Source organism: Tympanuchus pallidicinctus, unplaced genomic scaffold, assembly GCF_026119805.1.
Source record: "Tympanuchus pallidicinctus isolate F22 unplaced genomic scaffold, pur_lepc_1.0 scaffold15, whole genome shotgun sequence".
Lineage (NCBI taxonomy): Eukaryota > Metazoa > Chordata > Aves > Galliformes > Phasianidae > Tympanuchus > Tympanuchus pallidicinctus.
This window is the reverse complement of record NW_026294669.1, coordinates 14535842-14554093: the sequence shown is the minus strand read 5'-3', so window position 1 is coordinate 14554093 and position 18252 is coordinate 14535842. Positions and strand designations below refer to the sequence as shown.

The 18252-nt window shown below is 62.4% G+C and overlaps 4 protein-coding genes across 5 annotated transcripts; 1 reads left to right on the top strand and 3 right to left on the bottom strand.

Annotated features, from left to right (window-relative positions):
* Positions 1-82: 82 nt before the first annotated feature.
* On the bottom strand, positions 83-5132 carry SLC11A1 (solute carrier family 11 member 1). Of its 2 annotated transcripts, XM_052675965.1 has the most exons (15): positions 4975-5132; positions 4552-4676; positions 3806-3928; positions 3602-3721; positions 3169-3275; positions 2989-3059; positions 2817-2884; positions 2588-2743; positions 2311-2469; positions 2090-2179; positions 1824-1943; positions 1295-1444; positions 1157-1230; positions 806-959; positions 489-715 (listed from the first exon to the last, which is right to left on the bottom strand). In XM_052675965.1, the coding sequence occupies exons 1-15, from the start codon at positions 5012-5014 to the stop codon at positions 605-607; spliced, it is 1668 nt and encodes a 555-aa protein (XP_052531925.1). In that variant the 5' UTR covers positions 5015-5132; the 3' UTR covers positions 489-604. The 2 variants fall into 2 exon arrangements, with proteins under 2 accessions (XP_052531926.1, XP_052531925.1); XM_052675966.1 differs by lacking the exon at positions 806-959 and having other exon boundaries at positions 83-715.
* A 634-nt stretch (positions 5133-5766) lies between these two features.
* Positions 5767-8050, bottom strand: CATIP (ciliogenesis associated TTC17 interacting protein). Its single transcript, XM_052674931.1, has 9 exons — positions 8044-8050; positions 7701-7748; positions 7415-7615; positions 7252-7307; positions 6955-7041; positions 6693-6863; positions 6494-6618; positions 6251-6413; positions 5767-6087 (listed from the first exon to the last, which is right to left on the bottom strand). The coding sequence occupies exons 2-9, from the start codon at positions 7732-7734 to the stop codon at positions 5848-5850; spliced, it is 1077 nt and encodes a 358-aa protein (XP_052530891.1). The 5' UTR covers positions 7735-7748; positions 8044-8050; the 3' UTR covers positions 5767-5847.
* Positions 8051-8263: 213 nt separating this feature from the next.
* On the bottom strand, positions 8264-11488 carry LOC128076780 (probable hydrolase PNKD). Its single transcript, XM_052674932.1, has 9 exons — positions 11328-11488; positions 10500-10615; positions 10290-10402; positions 10061-10119; positions 9763-9855; positions 9458-9621; positions 9250-9336; positions 9057-9172; positions 8264-8976 (listed from the first exon to the last, which is right to left on the bottom strand). The coding sequence occupies exons 1-9, from the start codon at positions 11486-11488 to the stop codon at positions 8803-8805; spliced, it is 1083 nt and encodes a 360-aa protein (XP_052530892.1). The 3' UTR covers positions 8264-8802.
* A 372-nt stretch (positions 11489-11860) lies between these two features.
* On the top strand, positions 11861-17450 carry TMBIM1 (transmembrane BAX inhibitor motif containing 1). The gene is made up of 12 exons (XM_052674934.1): positions 11861-11982; positions 14742-14980; positions 15104-15198; positions 15286-15350; positions 15472-15525; positions 15619-15669; positions 15875-15914; positions 16063-16100; positions 16183-16270; positions 16352-16447; positions 16532-16585; positions 16681-17450. Exons 2-12 carry the CDS (start codon positions 14770-14772, stop codon positions 16822-16824), a joined length of 936 nt encoding a protein of 311 aa, XP_052530894.1. The 5' UTR covers positions 11861-11982; positions 14742-14769; the 3' UTR covers positions 16825-17450.
* Positions 17451-18252: the final 802 nt, after the last annotated feature.

Here is an 18252-nt window from a genome sequence, read left to right as displayed (position 1 = left end):
TTCGGGGTGGAGGGCGGGGGGGGCAGCCCGTCGGAGGGGGGGTGGGGGGGGGGCCTTGAAACAGCCAGGGAGCGTCTCGCAAGTGCGGGCCGCGGCGGGGGGCGCAGCGCTGCGGGACCCCCCCGCCCCAACACAGAGAGGCGGAGGGTGCGTTACAAACGTCAATTTATCGGCCCCGACCCCCCCATCCCGCGCCGGAGCCCCTTTGGAGAACAGCCCGGGCCCGTGCGGGGACAGCCAACGGGCGTCGCCACGTTTGGGACCGGGGGGGGGGGGGGGGACGGGGGACGGGACACACACCAGGGCTCTGGGTCTGCAGGCAGCGAAACGGGCGGAGCGGGCTCCCCCCGGGCTGTCCCTGCGGTGAGCGGCTGTAATTAGCGGTCCCGGCGGTAATTAGAGGAGCCTCCGCTTCCCGGCGCTGATGAGCAGGGCAGGGCCCATCCCGCTCGGCCCCCTGCCCCCCAGCACCACCCAAGGAGAGGCTTTTGCAGAACCCTCCGAAGTCTGTTAACCCCTGCCGTGCGGGGGGCGTTTCCCTAGAAAGCATCGCCCCCCGGGGCTTGGTGTGGCAGCAGGGCGCTGTTGTGCGGGACGGAGCCCGTCACTGCGGCCCTGCCGCCCCCGGCCCGTCCATGGTGAGATCGAAGCTGAACCGGTTGTAGCGTCCCCTGGGCAGGAACCGCGCTCCGTGCGCGATGCTGCACGTCCAGAGCTGAAGGCAAAGAGGGCACTCGTTGGAGGCACCGCGGCTGTAGAAGAGAGTCAATACCTCCACGCACCCCCAGCCACCTTTTGCCCTTACCAGGTAGGCGACAAAGGCCACGTAAGCTACCAGCAGCAGCCCCAGGGGAACGAGGTAGCCCAGGCCCCGCAGCGTGGGCAGGAAATCCACCACGAAGTACACATTGATGGCACAGACCAACCCCGTAATGAGGGACATCAGCACCTTCCCCAGGCTGCAAGTGGCAGGCGGGTATGGGCACCAGAGCTCTGTGCTACCCACCCCGGTAAGCAGGGCGGCACGAGCCCAAATAGAGGGGTTGTGCGGCCCATAGCCACACTTCACCCCACTCTGGGGCCACCGGGGTTGCTGAGGACAAGGAGGTGTTCCCCCTTCCCCCCCCCCCCCCTCCCCACGCACCCCAGCACTCACAGACCATTGGCGAAGTCATGCATGAGCGGGCGCAGGCTGGTGAAGGTGAGGACAGGCAGCACGGCGAAGGGCAGCTGGAATTGGGTCAGAGTGAGGGGGGCACAGTGGCACGGGGGCCCGGCTGTGCCCACCCCTCACCAGGATGCTCTGCAGCACGTTAAGCAGGTCATTCATGCCCGTCAGCTGGCTTATGTCCCTAAAGGCAGCCACGAAGAGGGTGGGCAGGATAGCCAGGGAGCGAGTGAACAGTACCCGGGTGAAGCGGGACCAGCGCATCTGCAGGAAGCCCTGGGGGTGAGGGGAAAGATGTGCCATCAGCCCTTGGCGTGCTCCCAAAATTCTGTACAGACGTGTTCCCTCCGCGCCCCCCCCCCCCAACTCCGTAGTGCTCAGTTCCTGCAGGGCTGCAGGGCCCCGCTAGATGTCAGCCCCTGCTCGTTAAGCGAACAGCTCGTTAGGGAAGAAGGACCTCACATGAGGGGCTCACGGGGAGGTGATTGCCGAGTGGCAGCAATGGGTGGGCGCTGACCCCATCCCGGCTCTCAGGGAGTCCAAGTCTGCCCAGAATAAATCTCCCTGACAAATGCCCCTGTTGGGGTCGGGCTGCCCGTTGGACCCCTGCCCAGAGCCCACCCTTGAGTTACCTCTCCCTGTGTTCCCCTCTCACCTCCATGACAAACTGTCCTGCGTAGGTGCCTGTCATGGTGGAGCTCTGCCCTGCTGCCAGGATCCCCACGGCCCAGATGTAGAGCGCTGCAGCCCCAAAATAGCAGCCCAGGATGACACCCTGCGTGGCAACACTCTGATGGGGATCCCAAAGTATTCCCCCTTGGCATAGTGAGGGGTTGGATTTGGGAGACCGGAGGCAGCATGGTGCCCCCAAAACAGCCACCAAGGCTAGCTGGCCGTGGAATGCAGCCCAGTGCCACTCACTCCCTGATAGATATCCACAGAGACCGTCTCATTGTTGATGGGGAAGATGCTGGCATAGTGACTGACACTGCTGTTGACACACTTGTTATGCTGCAAAACACGGTGAGCATGGCTATGAATTCAACTCTCCACCCATCCATCCATCCATCCATCCATGGCCAAGGAGCTCACCTGCCCCTCTCCACCCCTGGTGCAGCTGCCACCTCCCTGGAGGGACTCACCACATCCTCATTGCGCTGGTGGTAGAAAGCCTCTCCAAAGACAGCCATGACGAAGAGGTTGATGAGGAAGGAGACGAAGAGAGCGAGGCAGGACTCAGTCAGGAAGTACATGTTGGCCTCCTTTACCTCCTCCTTCTTGGAGCGGTCAATCGCCCGGGTCTGGGCACGGCAGGTAATGTGCTCCATGGGGATCCATTACAGCCCCCCATGGGGAAGCCATTCACCTCATTCTACCACGTCTCTGCAATGGGGAACTTGTCCCCTGGTCCCTTCTCACCTTCACCAAGGAGGAGTGCAGGAAGATGTTATGGGGCATGATGATGGCACCAACGATGCCCACAGCCTGGAGCAGCTCCTCTCGCCCACAGCCCGGGCAGTAGGGCAGGAAAATTCCCTTCAGCACCTCTGTCTGCGCTGGCCTCACCACCATGTACTGGGAAGGGGTTCTGTGAGCTGCCCCCGCCCCAGCAGCTCATTTGAATCATTACAGGCTGGGGGGCCTTTACCTCGTAGCCAAAGGTCAGAGCCATGATGGTGATGAGGAGGCCAAAGAAAGCCTCCAGCTTGCGGAGCCCTGCAGAAGGAAGAGATGAGGAATGACACACTGGTGCCTGCACCTCTGCAGTGACATCTCAGGGTCTGGATGAGTGGCCCCCATCCCAGTGCCCCTGCACTCACCATACTTGTCAAGGAAGAGGAAGAAGAGGGTGTCTGTGATGGTAATGAGAACACCACCCCAGAGCGGGATGCTATGGGACAGGAGAGCAGGGATGTCAGCCAGGTTGGTGGAGCATTGGGGTGGGCTGCGTCCCTCACTGGGGTGCAGATGGGACCTGGCAGCACCCTGCAGGTAGTTACCGTCCGGCTGAGAGCAGGCTGAAGGCAATGGCCGTCCCGATCACCTCCTGCATGTCTGAGCCGATGATGGCGATTTCCATCATGAGCCACAGCAGCACACGGGGCACCTGGAAGGGATGGGGATGCACGGCGACATGCTTGAGCCCTGCGGGGACCCGGCCCTGGGATGCTTGGGATAGGGGTGATGGGTAGAGGGTGCATGAGGGGGTTGCAGAGTGCAGTGAGAGGGAGAGTGCAGATCAGACGGGCAGGACGCAACTTGCAGCCGCTTCTGACGCTGGGACTCAGGCGTCCTCACGTGGGATTGGAGTGAGTATAGCTGTCTCCGTGCCAGGCAGTGGGGTGCGTGGGGCCAGAGGGGGTCACTGGGGCTGGGGGATCGGTGGGAGAAAAAGGGCTCCTCACCCACACTGTGATCCCCCTGGGTGCTCACCGTGGGGTAATAGAGGTAGCAGATCTCTGCCAGGTCCTTCCCCGTCACCACGCCCAGGCGGATGGCCAACCTCTGGCACAGCAGTCCCAGCACTGTGGCCCACAGCAGCACCCACAGCAGCTGGGGGGGCAGGAGAAGGACAGCACGGGTTGGTGGTGGGCAGCACCCCGCACCTAGTGGGGTCACCAGCAGCCTGGGGCTCACCTTAAAGCCGGCCACGGCCCCACACTGCAGGTCTGACTCCACGTTGCCTGGGTCCAGGTAGGCGATGCTCATCAGGAAACCAGGGCCAGTGAAAGCCCACAGCTTCCTGAAGCTGAAGCCGGGCTGCAATGGGGTGGCAGGTCACAATGGGATGGGGCAAGTCCTGTGGGGTCTGGTTGTTCCCGTTCAGAACTGGTGGCTCTCAGTTGGGCTACTGGTCGCCTATTTCTGTGGAGCCCTGCACTGCCACGTGGGCACATGTTGTGCATGGAAGGCATTTCTCTCTCCTCCAACCCCCTACCCTTGCCCTTCACCACTGGGGTGGACAGCGAGACCCCAGTGATGTTTGGGCATGGGATTGGATTGAAATTTGTTACGGCACAGATGGAGCTGCCGCCCTCCTTGTGCCGTTAACAGCATCTTGTGCAATCACACTCCAGTGAGCTGCTTTCACAACTCCATTCCTTCCCCTTCTCCCTTCCTCTCTCAGGCAACAGCTGGGGCTGGAGGGGCCCCAGGCTGCTGGGGAGGGCCATGGGACTTGGCCACCCCCTGGGACAGGAGATGGGGTGGCCCTCAGAGCGGGGCATCAGTGCCTTGTGCCTTGGTTTTCCCTTTGGGAAAGCTTCAAGTGTGGGAATGGGGCTGCAATTACTCTGCTGGAGCTGGGGCTTTGGACATCAAGGTTCCCAGGGCATATCCTAGACGTGTCCTTTGTAGTACTCAGTATCCTCAGCTGCACCTACCGCGCTGCCTCTGGGGATGCTGATGAGCTCATCCAGGTAGGTCTGAGCACGGGGAACAGGGTGATGCGGGGGGACAGGGATGTTGCTGGCGTCCGTTTGGCCTCGGTTCAGGGACCCAGTGATGCCTGGGAGAGAAGGAAGAGGACAAGGGGAGGAAAAGCAGGAGGGCATGTAGCAGCTCACTACATATAAGAACAACACCAGGTCCCAGCTTCATCCCAGAGACATCCTCCCAGGGAATGGCCCCACAGCTCCAGGGGGCTTGCAGCCACTGGGGCCAGCAGTGGTGGCCCGAAGCAGCCAGATGCCACCTCCAGCACAAGTGTCTGTCAAAGCCCTCTCCCCAGGCCACCCGTCACCAGCCCCAGTGCCACAATGAGTGGGTGCAGAGGGTATGATGTACCCAGCCAAGATGGGACTCACCTGGCTCTAGTGATGCCGTAGCAGGGCTGGATCCAGACATGGTGCTGGGGAACCCCTACCTCTTTGTGCTGCACCCAGTGCACAGCTCTTATAGCTCCCAGCCCCCCCTCCAGGGAAAGCGGAGGAGGAGGAGGAGAAGGAGGAAGTGCTCCTTCCCTGCTTGCCACAAACCTAGGCTGGGAAAAGGCCTCCCAGGGGGCTGGGTCTCAGTTCCCCACCTGAGCATGGCGTAAAGCAACCTCCCTTTCATCTGGAAACACGTATCCAAGGGTGGGCATTGTGCCCATGTGTCACCCCCACAGCACAGTGTCAGGGTCCTGCTGCTTAGAGCGGGGAACACGGGCAGTTTCCCACAATGGAGGAGTTGCTGACCCCGTTGAAGTGGGAGAAAGGCCAAAGGAGTGGGAGTGAGAAGGAAGCAGCATGCATTTCACAGGCACGTGAGCAGGGCAAAATGCACCCCGGGCTTGGAGAAGGTGGTTCAGAGAGTGCTGGGTGCTGGGGTGGAAGACACTCTCACCCAGAAGTCTGGGGAGCTCAGTGTTGGTGTGAATCAGGCTGCACCTTGCAAAGTTCCCAGGGCTGTGGAGGGACCCTGGGGTGACACCCCTAGGGGACACATGGAGTGGTGGCAGGGCACAGGCCTCTGCCACATGGTGAGCCCTAGGCACTCCATAGCCCAAGGGAAAGCTTTTTTCTCTTTCTTTTTTTTTTTTTTTTTTGGGGGGGGGGGGGGGGGAGGAGGGGAGGGAAGGTGGGAAATAAGCCCTAAACAGTCATGAGGGGCTCATAGACAGCTCAGCCTCCCAGCCCTCCCCATGCCTCAGTCTCCCCAAATCACACGAGAGAACTTCAGGAGCACTGCTGATACCTTTAATCCCCCTGAGCCAGGGGACTGGGACAGGAGATGCTGCTGAAAGGGCTGGGGGATACGGAGGAGGCAAAGCGGGGCCCAGGGGGCTGGTGGCGGGCAAAGGGAGCAAAGAATTCTGCAGCAAAGAGGATGGGGTCGGGGGGCTGGCGGAGCAGCAAGGCCTGCAGGAAGTCAGCCAGTAGTGCAAAGAGCTCAGGATGCTGCTGAATGTAGGTGCTGTGGGACGCTCGCAGCTCCTCCTGTAGGGTTGAGGACAGGGTTGTCCCCATGCCAAGCTGGTGGGGAGCCTGGGTCCTTCCCTGCCTTTGCAGAGGGTTTGGAGGTGCTATACTTCTTCCCAGGGGGAATCCTGCTGAAGAGCAGCATAATCTCATGTCTCTCATCCCCAAGCCCCCCCCTCACCTTCCTGTCCAAGAACCAGGAGCACAGCTGGGCATCCTCCTCCCAGTCCAGCAGCTGCTTTGGGAAGAGAGGCTGGGACTCTGCATCCATGCCGCTGAGAGCAGGTGCATCCTGCAGCACAGCAACCACCGGGCACCCCACCTGCACCTGCCGAGCCAAATGCCTGCAGAAGGGCATCAACGCTGAGCTCCTCCATCCTGATGCCAACACCCAAACCTGCCTCACCCCAGGCCGGCACCATACCCGCTGGGGAGGAGGCTGTAGTGCCACACCATCGGAATGCCCTGGGCAGCATGCAGGGCTCTCTCCACCACCAACACTTCCGCCTGTGCTGAGCCCAACGGCTGCTGCCGCATGCCCAGGGAGCGCTGTAGGGACACAAAATCACTCTGTGCCCACCTGTCATCCTCGTGTCAGCCACCCGTGCCCCCCAGGGTCTCACATAAGTGGTGGTGCAGAGGTGGCCCTCCTTGTCGATGGCCGGGAAGGTGATGTTGGGGGGCACGGCACGGCGGCACGCCAGCACCCGCAGCAGCAGCAGACTGGCAGACTCCCCCAGCAGCCCCTCCAGCGAGGCCCAGCTATAGGAGAACACCTGGTGCTGTGGGTCTGCCTGCAGGGACAGCCCAAGGGACACCCTGGAGAATCCATTCAAATTGCTGTCCAGGTAGGAGGGAAGGGTGGGAGGAGGTGGGGGATATCACCTCTCCCTCCTGGGTGGTGACAGTGACGGTCATTCCATGTGGGTGCTGTACCATGTGGATCTTCCTCTCCATGGGGTGTGCTCCAAACTGTGGGGGGAACAGAGCCACCCAACATCCCTCTCAGTTGGTGCAGGGGGAGAGGGACACCAGGGTGCCATAAATAGGTTCACTGTGGGAAAATCCCCATCCCCACTGCCACCCAGGGCAGGGGACTAGCCGCTCAGGTGCATAGGCAGGGGCACCGCTTCAGAACAGAGGGACTAAGGGGACATGCCACCACCACGGCTGCCTGCTTACCTCCAAGCGCTCATGCTGCTCCTGCTCCAGCGTCTCCAGCTGCATAGACACATACCCTGTGGGAGCAGAGCTCTGTGCACCCCGGGACAGGGACACCACTGCCCCCAAGATACCATCCCACCCAGTGGGATGGTGACATCCCACTCCAGTGTTCCCAGCTCACCCGTGAGCCTGCAGGAATATGGCACGCCATCCAGCAGCCCCTGGGAGCCGGCCTGGAGCAGGAGGCAGCTCCTCACCAGCTGGCCCTCCTGCTCATAGGGTGAATGTCGGGCTGTCACCCAGAGATGTCCCTGAGGCTGTCCCCCTGCTGCCACCAGTGCCAGCGTCTCAGCGAACAGGCAGCGCTCCAGCTCCTCTGGCCCTGCGCAGGGATGGTCACTGAGCGGCCCCCAAGGTGCTGCTCCCCTTGAGGTCACTGCACCCCAGGGAGAGGGGCTGGCACCCACCGATGCGGTTCAGGAACTTAGCAGCTGCCTGCATGGGGATGGAGTCTTCTGATGGGAGACAGCAGTGCTGAGGGGGTCCTCCTGAGAGCCTTCTCCCCCCCCCCCCCAGTCTCCACCCTGGAGAGGAGCAGCAGGCAGCGCTGCGGAGCAGCACCCCCAGTGCCCCCCCCCCGGAACCCCATGGAAGAACACAGCCTTCACCCCTTTCCTTCCCTCCCCCCCCCCAAGTGCTGTGGTTCCCCCAGACACCTCTCAAATTGCAGCAGCCCCCTCCCCAAATTCTCACCCCCTGCCCCATATAAGTCCGGGGTCTTCTCCCCCCAAACTCCCCCTTCCCACCAACCCTCGGGTTGCCCTCCTCCTCCCCCAAGCCTCAGATCTGTACCCGTCGACCCGAGCTTCCCCCCCCTCCCCTTACAACGCTGGCAGCCGTTGGCATAGGAACGGCCCAACCCCATCTCTTAAAGTGGCCACAACCTCACAGCAATGAATAGCTTTTTTGGGAGGTGGGGACAAAGGGGTACGCCCCCGGACACAGAAAAAAGTGGTTGAGCGGGAAAATATTCGATTTAGACTTTTATTTGGGGGAGTGTACAGGAGTTTCCAGTCCTCAGTACAGAAGTACTACCTGCACACCCCCAGCACTGTGCCCCCCATCCCAGTGTATGGGGGGTGGATAAGGACACGGGGGGGAGCCCCAGGGCAATGGTGGGCACCCAGGCTTCCTCCCTGCCCCTTCACCCCCAAAGGGAGACATATTAATGAGGGGGAAGGGGAATTCCCTGAGCACTGGGGGTAAATTGGGGTCTCCCATAAAACAAGGGGGAGGGAAATAAGGAGAGCCCTTAGTGCTGTTCCTACAGCCCCAGAAAAGGGGCAGGGGGGCCGCAGACCCCCAGAGAAGGGATCGTGTGGAAAAGGGGGTCAGGGAAAGGGACCACCTATGAGGTGCACACATGGGGTGTGTGTATGGGGGGGGGGGGTCCATCCTTTCCCTGTATCTCCCAGCAGGACTAAGGAGGAGGGGAATTCACAGCAGAAAATCACATAGTCCAGAAGACCCCCCCACGTGCAGAGGGGGGTCACGAGGTGGGGAGGCTCACTAGGTGGCCTTGTAGAGATCCTTCCTCCTGCGCACCTCCCGCAGGACGCGGGCTCGGAAGGCATCACGGTGCTCCCCGCTGCCCCGCTGCAGCCCCAGCGCCTCGTGCAGCTCCCGGCGGTGCGTGCGCAGGAAGGGGTTGTAGGTCCGCTCCTCGCCCAACGTCGAGGGGCACTGCGGGGTGGAGAACAGCGCTCAGCCACATCGTCCTCCCCACAGACACAAACAGGGGCGTGGGAGGGGGAGGTCCTCACCGTGCTCCTCTTCTCCTGCCGCTGCTGAGTGGCCCAGAGCAGCTTCTGCTCCAGCGCGGGGTTGTCCAGCTCCAGCAGGCGGGCGAAGCTCAGGCACTCCAGTGCATACTCGTGGCCTGGGGGCAGCACCTCAGCATCACCCCAGAGCAATGGAAAGGGGCAATCTGGGGGCTTTAGGGTAGGGGATGCTCACCCGGCCACAGCAGCGTGTCCTCTCCCAAGCCCATGGCTGCATCCAGGGAGGCCAGCATGGTTTCGGGGGAGCCCTCAAACAGTCTTCCTGCGGCCAAACACACAGCCACCATCACCGGGGGAGGGAGGTTCAATTGGGGGGTCCCTTCCTGCAGCCCTTCAGGACTTCAGTGCCCAACATTTAGACAACACGGGATCGCTGCACTCACCGCAGCCAGCCAGGAAGAGCAGGTCCCCGGAGAACAGGCAGGGGGGGCCCCCGAAGGGCCCTGCATCCAGCACAAAGGCCATGTGCCCCACGGTGTGGCCTGGTGTGGCCAGTGCCTCAAAAGTCAGGCAGCCCACGCTCAGCTTCTCCCTGTCCCCAATGGGGCTGTGCCAGCAGGGAGGGGGGGAGCACGGTCACAAATACCCAAAATACCCAGCACAGCCCCCGCAGGGTTCATAGCATGCCAGGGTGCTGGCACGGGGGGAGGGTGATCCAAATAGATGGAAGGATGACTGCAGCACTTACTGGGTGAGCTCGGGGATGGCATCGACAGCACTGCCATACACCTTGCAGGAGCTGTGCTGCTGGAGCAGCGCCGCGTTCCCTCCGCTGTGGTCCCTGCAGGTGAGCAGGTCAGTGCATCCCCAGTACAGGTTAGGAATGGGGGCACACCATCTCAGCAACACTTGGAGCTGAGGGGGCTCATAGCCTGCCAACCCCAGCTGCCCCACTCCCACAGAAGCAGGCTTTGCTCTGGGATCCCCACCTCAACAAGCGTCCCCAGCACCTCTAATCACTCTCCAGCCCCCCAGTACTCCCTTACCAGTGTTTGTGTGTACAGAGTATAGCCTCCAGCACCACCCCCTCCTCTTCAATGGCAGCCTGGCAGGACAGAAATTTGGGAGCACGTGTATGGGGGGAACACTGCTCCCTGCTCCCTGACACCCCGCCCTGTGCACTGTAGGTTACAGATTAGGAGCAGATATGCTCCCCACTCCCAGGACACCACAGTACAGCACTGGGAGTGGAGGGGGGAGGGGGGGAAATCCCACCTGCACAGCCAGTGGGTCAGAGGGGTCGACCACGGCTGCACGGCCAGAGTCTGTGTCAATGACCAGGTAGCTGTAGTTATTGGAGAGCACGGGGATGGGCACGATTTTCACCCCTGAAAAGGACAGACGGACAGACAGACAGACATCAGGGTACAATGGGAGCAAGGCTGAAGCCCCCTGCCCAAAATGGGGATGAAGCTCAGAACTCACCATGGAAGCCCAGTGGTTGGGACACCGAATGGCCATGAGGGAAGCGCTCGCGGGCCTTCTTCACCTGCCGCTTGTAGAAGAGGAAGCCGAGGCGTGTGTGGGCGTACAGGCTGTACCTGTGGGGGGCACAGGGAGCCCCCACGGGGGGATTTAAAACACATCTCTTCCTCACAGCCCCGTATACCCTCTGCAAAAGTCCTGGTCCCACCATCTATCCCCAGCCGTGAGCACAGCCCCGATCTGAGGTCGATCCCACGCTGAGAGCTGCAATGGACACTGGGTTCTGGAATCAGGAGGAACACACAGCACTGTTGGGTAACGAGGAGGGCAAAACAGATGGGGCTGCAGAAAAGGGAAGCGAGAAGCACTCCCATTCACATGCCACGTAAGACCAACAGGCGCTGGGGTAGCTTGAACCCTTTCTATTTATATAGGAGGATTTCAGGGCTGGGGACAGATGCCACGAAGGACGTGAGATGCTCGAACCTACATCTTTACCCCATTCTCATCCGCAGGGCATCACCCAGGGCGCTGCACCGTGCACCTGCTCATCCTCGTAAGGGCACGGTGGGGGATGCGCCTGGAAAAACGGTGGTGGGTGGAGACCGACACCCGCGGGCCGGCACTGCACGGTGGAGCGAGGGCAGAACAAAGGGGAGCAGCGGGGGCGGCCCCGCACCTTCAACCTTTGCGCTCCCCCCGACGGCAGCGATTCCGGAGCTCCCGCCCGCAGCCTTCCGTTGGGGGAGCCCCGCGGATCCCCACTCGGACGGCCGGGAGAGCCAACCCTTCTGTGCGAGGCCACCCCCACGGCCCGCCGGCACTCACCCCAGGCGGAAAAGCAGCGGCCCGGCGAGTGCCATGAGCGCGGCGGAGGCGCGACGGGCAACGCGGCGCACAGCCGGACAGCGGCCCAGCCAGGCGGCGACCACCAGCCCGCACGCAGCGGCCCCAGCCGCCACCACCGCCCGACAGCGCGGCCCCGCCATGCCCCTCGCCCGTCCCCGCGGGGCCCCGCCCCCCTCGACAGCCAATAGGGGAGCGGCGTGACTTCGGGCCACGCCCCCTCACCTTTCCCGCCACCCCACGCGCCCCCTGCCGGAGGGTTTCCCCCTGTTAGACGTCAGTCGCGGGGAAGGGGGACCCCCGCGAATGACGTCAGCGCCGCGGTGGGGGTCCCCCGTGGGGGGACCGCGCTGCCCCGCGGAGCCCGGCCGGACTGCGGCACGGTGGGGCGTCCACCCGCTGCAGCCACTGCCCAATGGGGGCTGCGGGACGCTCGGTCCGGCACCGTCACCCTACCGCTCTGGATCCTCACCGACTGCTGTGTGGAGGAGCCGCCGCACGAGGGCGCGGCGCCGAGGGGCGGCCCCGAGGCGGGGCAGCTGCCGTCCGTCCCTCCGGACCCGCCCCGGCCGCCCCGTCCCGGCCTGTCCCGTCCCGCCCCGGCCGAGTTCCAGCCCCGCGGAGCAGCGCGCAGCAGGTAGGGGAGGCCCGACACCCCCAGATCTGTCCCTGCGAGAGGTAGTGGCATGAGTGGGGTCGTGGGGAGTGGGAGGGGCAGAGACGGAGTCCCCCGGGTCCCCTCGGGAGTCCCCAGCTCGGGCGGGGTCTCCCAGTTCTCCCAAACCACTTCCGGTCCCCTATCTGTCTGCCCACCCTGCCGATGCCCCCCAGCCCAAGCCCACTCTGTTAACCCACCTTACCATCCCCCTGGATCTTTCCCAGACCCCCCTCCCCCCCCCCCCCCCTTCTCTGCTTATTTCCTCCCCTCCCTCTTTGCCTTCCAAATCCCCGACGTCACCCCGCCTGCCTCCATCTCGCCCTTGGACCCCTCAACACTACCTCTATGCCCCCTCTGCCTTTCCCGGTGTCCTAGGAGGTGGGTGGGTGCCCCACGGACTGGAGAGGACCCGTCTAGGGACTGGAGGTGCTGTCCCCGAGCCGCGGTGACACGCCGTGGTTCCGTGGGATTGATTGCTGCGACGTGTGGCCCTTGGCCCTCATCCAGCGCCTTCCTCTGAGCTTCCCGGAATGGCTGGGAGTCTGCTTGGATGGGGTGGGGGGTTGGGCTGGGGGGAGCATCCCTGTGTTCCCCCATTCTTGTCCCCAGTGCTCTGTTCAGGGGTTCTGTGCCTGTGTCCCACCCCAGCCATGGTGTCCCCATCGCTGGGTGGGAAGGGCCTGCCAGTGCGTTGCGAGGCAACCTGTGGCTTCAGCTGAATGGGGGCAAAGTCCCAGTCTGCTTGGCACAGGGACAGCAGTGGGAGGGGGTTCCGTGGGGGACTGTGCTGTGATACCCTGCTATTGGGAGGGGTGTTCCATGAAAAGCCCAGTGCTGGAAAAGGATATGGGGTGGTGTGGGGTAGGCACTGTAGGGCATGAAGCCAGCTCTCTGCATAGGGACATGGCTCTCTGGGTCACAGTGGATTGGGGACAGGAGGTGACAGCTGGCATACACACTTGGCACACCTGGGATAGGAAGGATAGGGCTGTGGGGCTAAGACCCTGCAAACTCGTGCCATGGGTGAGCTGAGCTAGGCAGCAAGCCTGGAGGCATAGGGGCATCCGTGCTGTGCTGTGCTGTACCGAGCTGTGCCATGCTGTACTGTGCTGTACCAGGCTGTGCCAAACTGCTGTAATTTTCCAAGTTCTTCTAGGAAGGCAGAACCCTTCCACGGCTGATCCACTCTGGGAAAGCCCCAAAGTGGGGTGTGCTGGTATCCTGCCCTGCTAGGTGCTGTGTGGAGCACCCCATCTCCATTGTGTTGAGGTCCCCCCCTGGCTGCCTGCCACTTATCAGTGCTGAGTCACGGTACCAGGCAGAGCTGTGGGGACCGGGTGGTGGCCACAGGGTCACTGAGCTAGCTGGGGTGGCCTGGCTGGTGACCGTAGGTTTCGATGCCCTGTTCTGAAAGAGGAAATGGATCATGCGCTGGGGTTCTGTGCCCAGAGATGGATTCTGCCATAAGTGCCATGGGGAAGTGACCCCGTGAGGTGCATACATCCCATGGGGCAGGGTTGTGGGGGGGGGGGGGGGGATGGTGGGGTTTAGTGCTGCTGGGTGCGGCTGGGACCCGTTGGGCTGGTTTCTTGTCTCTGCTGAGGCTGTGCCTGGGCATTGCTCCGGTTGGAGGCATTCACTTGGGCTCGGTCTCATGGCCACACTGAAGTAGTGGGGGCTGCTGGGTGCAGGGTGGGTGAGCAAGGGGTGCCAGCAGGCACTGAGTGGTTTTGGAGAAACTGAGGAGTGTTGAAAGCGAAACTTTGGAGACCACGTGGATGGGTTATTTTCGGCACTACCGTCACCATGATGGGAAACATGACGGCATGGCTGTGGGGCAGGCAAACACCCCCGCTGGGATGGATGGATGAACGGACATTGAGCATTCCCTCTGTGTGCCCCCCTATCCCATCCCACCCAGTACAGCACTGGCACAATGCTGCAGGAAGCTCCCAGTCCCACCCAGTTCCCTTGGGGCTAAGTCCTGCTCACGTCACTGCTGGTGCTGTGGGGGGGCAGGGGATGAGGGCGGGGGGGTTCCCTGCCAGCGCCACGGGTGTGGGGCAGGGGCCTGGCAACAGCTCCTGGCAGCGCCATTGTTTTCCTGGCCTTGGTGTTCCTGCCTTTCTCCTCCTTCTCTGCCTCCTGCTCTGGGGGAGTCAGCCCAGTGCTGGCCCTGCTCCCAGCACAGCTGCTTGGCGGCTGCTGGGGGATCTGCAAGGGGAGCTCAGTGCAGGGTTCCAGTCTCCCCACCTCTGCAGTCGTGCCTGATGGGGGTTGGCACCGTCCCTGGTCCCAGCACTGCGGTGGCATGTGCTGATCCACAGCCCCGTGCCCAACTCTGAGCCTCAGCAGTGTTTGTGGGGAGCAAAATAGAATTTCTGCCCATTGCATGGTGACTAGGGGGACACCCGGCTTGCTGACCCCAGTGATGGCAGGGCCAGCTGCAAAGGTCAGGTCCCCAGCACACCTTGAGTCACCGCGTGGCCGTGCCCTGCCCGCAGCCACTGCCTGACATCACACCAGGGACTCAGAACATGGGAATGTAGGTGGCCCTGGGCTTTAAGTGACCTGGTCACCGTGCTTCCCAGCCCTCATTAAGGAGAGGTCACTATTAAAGAGCGGTGTTTCTCCTGCACTCGATGCAGGGCACATCATGATGACTGTCCCCTGCGTCCCATGTGCTCCTCATCATCAGGGGATACGGGCCAGGTGACATCCTCTGTTCTCCCCTCCAGGTGCCCATCAGGACAGCTCGCAGCTGGCATGGCGCAGCCCAGCGCACCCCCCCCGTACGACGACAAGAACCCCCTCTATCCCCCCAGTGCCTACCCCCAGCCCTCCCACTATGCTGGAGGGTACCCACAGCCAGGGGGGTACCCTGCACCTGCGGGCTATGCAGCACCAGGGGGGTATGGGACACCAGGAGGGTACCCACAGCCAGGGATGGCTATGCCCACCATGCCCATGCGCTTTGGTAAGCTGGGGAGCTTTGTTTTGGGGTGGGAGCATGGGTTCTGGGGGCTCCCACTCTGTTCTGGGGAGGGGTTCCTCTGGTGTGCTGTCACATGGGATGAGCTGCGGTGACCTTCCCTGGCAGGTGATAACTATGGAGGTGAGGGTATGGGAGGCAGCTCCCCCATCCAGTCGGCTGACTGGGATGACAGAAAAGTACGGCACACCTTTATCCGCAAGGTGAGTCTGGGGCATCCCTTGGGGGGTTGGGGGCACGGGTTTGTGGCAGCAGGCTGAGTGCTGACTGCCTGCTGTCACCTCCCGCAGGTCTATGCCATCATCTCCGTGCAGCTGCTGGTGACGGTGGGGATCATCGCGATGTTCACCTTTGTGTGAGTGAGGCGGTGATGGGGGGGCTCACCCCAGCGTCAGGGGGGAGCATTTTGGTGCTGGGCGTGGGGGAACACTGGGGGAGCACGTGCCAATCTCATGCCTATCCCTGCCACCCCACAGCTCACCTGTCCGCTCCTTTGTCCAGAGGAATGCTGCCATCTACTACTCCTCATAGTGAGTATGGGGGGTCCATGTCACCCTCTGGGTGAATGTCAGTCCTCCCAATACAACCGGGTCCCTTGGGCTGAGCTTTCTGTCTCTCTGCAGTGCTGTCTTCCTGGTGACCTACCTGGTGCTGGTCTGCTGCCAGGGCCCCCGGTGAGTGCTAGGGACAATGGGAGGGGACATGGCTATCTGGGGGTCCCCTGGGCTTTGAGGGATGGGGACACTGCACAGGTACAGTGCCACCCAAATCCAGGGACCCCACCTGGGGTAGTCCCTGTGGAAGGTGAGACAGGGCTTGGCAACATGAGGACTTGGACACTAATACCATCTCACTGCTCTTCAACTCTCTCATCCCCAGGAGACGCTTCCCGTGGAACATCATTCTGCTGAGCATCTTTGTGAGTAGGGGGCCATGGGTTCGGGGCTGGGGGGTGACAGCACAGACATGTCCCACAGAAGGGACGGTCCCTGCTGAAGAGGCTTGTGGGGCTGGCAATCAATCTGCCCCTGCTTTGCCATCACTGACTCAGGCCTTCTGTCCTGCAGACCTTGGCCATGGGCTTCATGACAGGGACCATTGCCAGGTACCCAGTGGGGCTCTGGGAGGGGTGGAGTCCTTGTCCCTTGCCATGCCTGTGGTGACATTGCTGTCTACTCTGCCCTCAGCACGTACCGGACTAATGCTGTCCTCATCGCCATGCTCATCACCGCCATTGTGGCCATCATTGTCACCATTTTCTGCTTCCAGACCAAGGTGAGGAGGGGGTGTGCCCTGGGGTGGGGATGGGGACATGGGAGTGCCCTCCTGTGACACTTCCTACCCCCCCTCCCCCAGGTTGACTTTACGTCATGTCCGGGGCTCTTCTGTGTGTTGGGCATCGTGGTCATGGTGACAGGGATCGTCACAGTCATCGTTCTCTCCTTCAAATATGTGAGTAGGGGGCTGCTGGGGGCTGCCTTCCTCTGAAGACAGAGGGTGGAATGGCTCTTGTCCCCATGTTCCCTCCCGATGCAGGTGCCCTGGCTCCACATGCTGTATGCAGCCATCGGGGCTATTGCTTTCACCCTGGTGAGTTGGTGCTCCCCTTCCTTGCCCCATGCTGGGGAGCCCCTGGGGGGATGCAGGGCTCCTCCACCTGACCCCCCCCATGTCTCTGCCCCCAGTTCCTGGCCTATGACACGCAGCTGGTGCTGGGCAACAGGAAGAACACGCTGAGCCCTGAGGAGTACATCTATGGAGCCCTCACCATCTACACTGACATTGTCTACATCTTCACTTTCCTCCTGCAGATTGTGGGCCGAGATTGAACCCCTGCTTGGGACCCCTTACCCTCTCCTCAAAATGCTTCTTTCTCTTTCCTCCATTGGCCAAGCTACTCTTCTCCCAGCCCCCCAGTCACCAGCCAGGCTCCTGGTATCCCCAGTTGGGATACTGCTGGCTACCACAGCTGCAGCCCCTCTGCCATCCAGTTGTCCCCATGAGGCCACTCACTGCCCCAGAGCTCCAAGGCACCGGGACCAGGGATGACACTGGGGCTGTCCCCATGGGTGGGACGGCCAGAGATGCTCCCAGCATGGGGAGGTGCTCTGCTCGCTTGTAAATAGGCTTTGAAGCTGGTACCTGTGTACAGTTCTGCCTGGTGTCCTCGGTGCTTCAGCACCCCTTGATTGTGGCCTGCTGGAGGAGAAGGGTTCCCTGTGTCCCACACTTGGGCCCTGAGGCTCTCTGGCCCAGGGGGATTGCCAGCAGCCAATGGGACAGTGCTGGGCTCTGCCTGGGGCCCGGGCTTCATTCAGTGCCTTAAATGTAGCGTTGGCCTTTGCCCTGGGCACAGCTGGGCCTGGTAGGCCTCAGGCCCCATTGGTCTCTGCAGGCCTGGCCTTGGGCCACGCTCAATTGTTACACATGCTCAATAAAACACTTTAATTTTCCAGATGGCCCCAGTTTGATTCAGGCAGGGCCCTGTACTGGGTGTGGGTGGAGGTGTCCCTGGGTCAGTTCTGTGGTGCTGGCTGGGTCCCAGCTATGCACCCCGACGGTACCGCTCCGTTTCGTAGTCACCCACATTGGCTCCCAGCATCTTGCGGCGGATATGGAGCTGCTCCAGGCGGTTCTTGTCCACCTCTCTCTTCACCAGGAGGAAGAGGATGATGCCGCAGGGCAAACCGATGGCCCTGGGGACAAGTAGGGGACAGAGCCGTGTCACCACGTGCCCCCTGGTGCTGAGCCTCCCACAGCCAACCACGTGCCTCCGCACTCACCAGGCCACCCCCACCGGCTTCATGGGGTTCTTGCCCTTCTTCCGCGTGGGGATGTATTCCACCCCGTCGGGGAGCTGCCCCGCTGGCTCTGGTGACCTCGGTGGTGCGGGTGGCCCCGCAGGTCGGTGGCAGCTCTGTCGCCCCTGAGCCCCCCGCCCGGCCACTGCCAGGAGCCCTGTAAGGAGAGAGGGCTCGGGAAGGTGTGGCACGGGGAGGAAACACATCGCCCCTGCTGCCCCGACCCCTGCCCGACCCGCACCCCTGCCCCGGCTGGGCGGGCGGGACCAAAAGATGGGCGGGGCAAGCAGAAGGGGGCGTGGCTTAGGCAAGGAAGGGCGTGGGTTCTGCTGCTACTCTCGTGCGCCGAGTGTGGCTGAGACCCTGCGGCACCGGGGGCCGGCCTGGACACTGTAAGCCGCGGAGAGTCACGGCGTGGTACGCCCGGCCCGCCGCCCGCCCGCTGCCCGTCTTTAC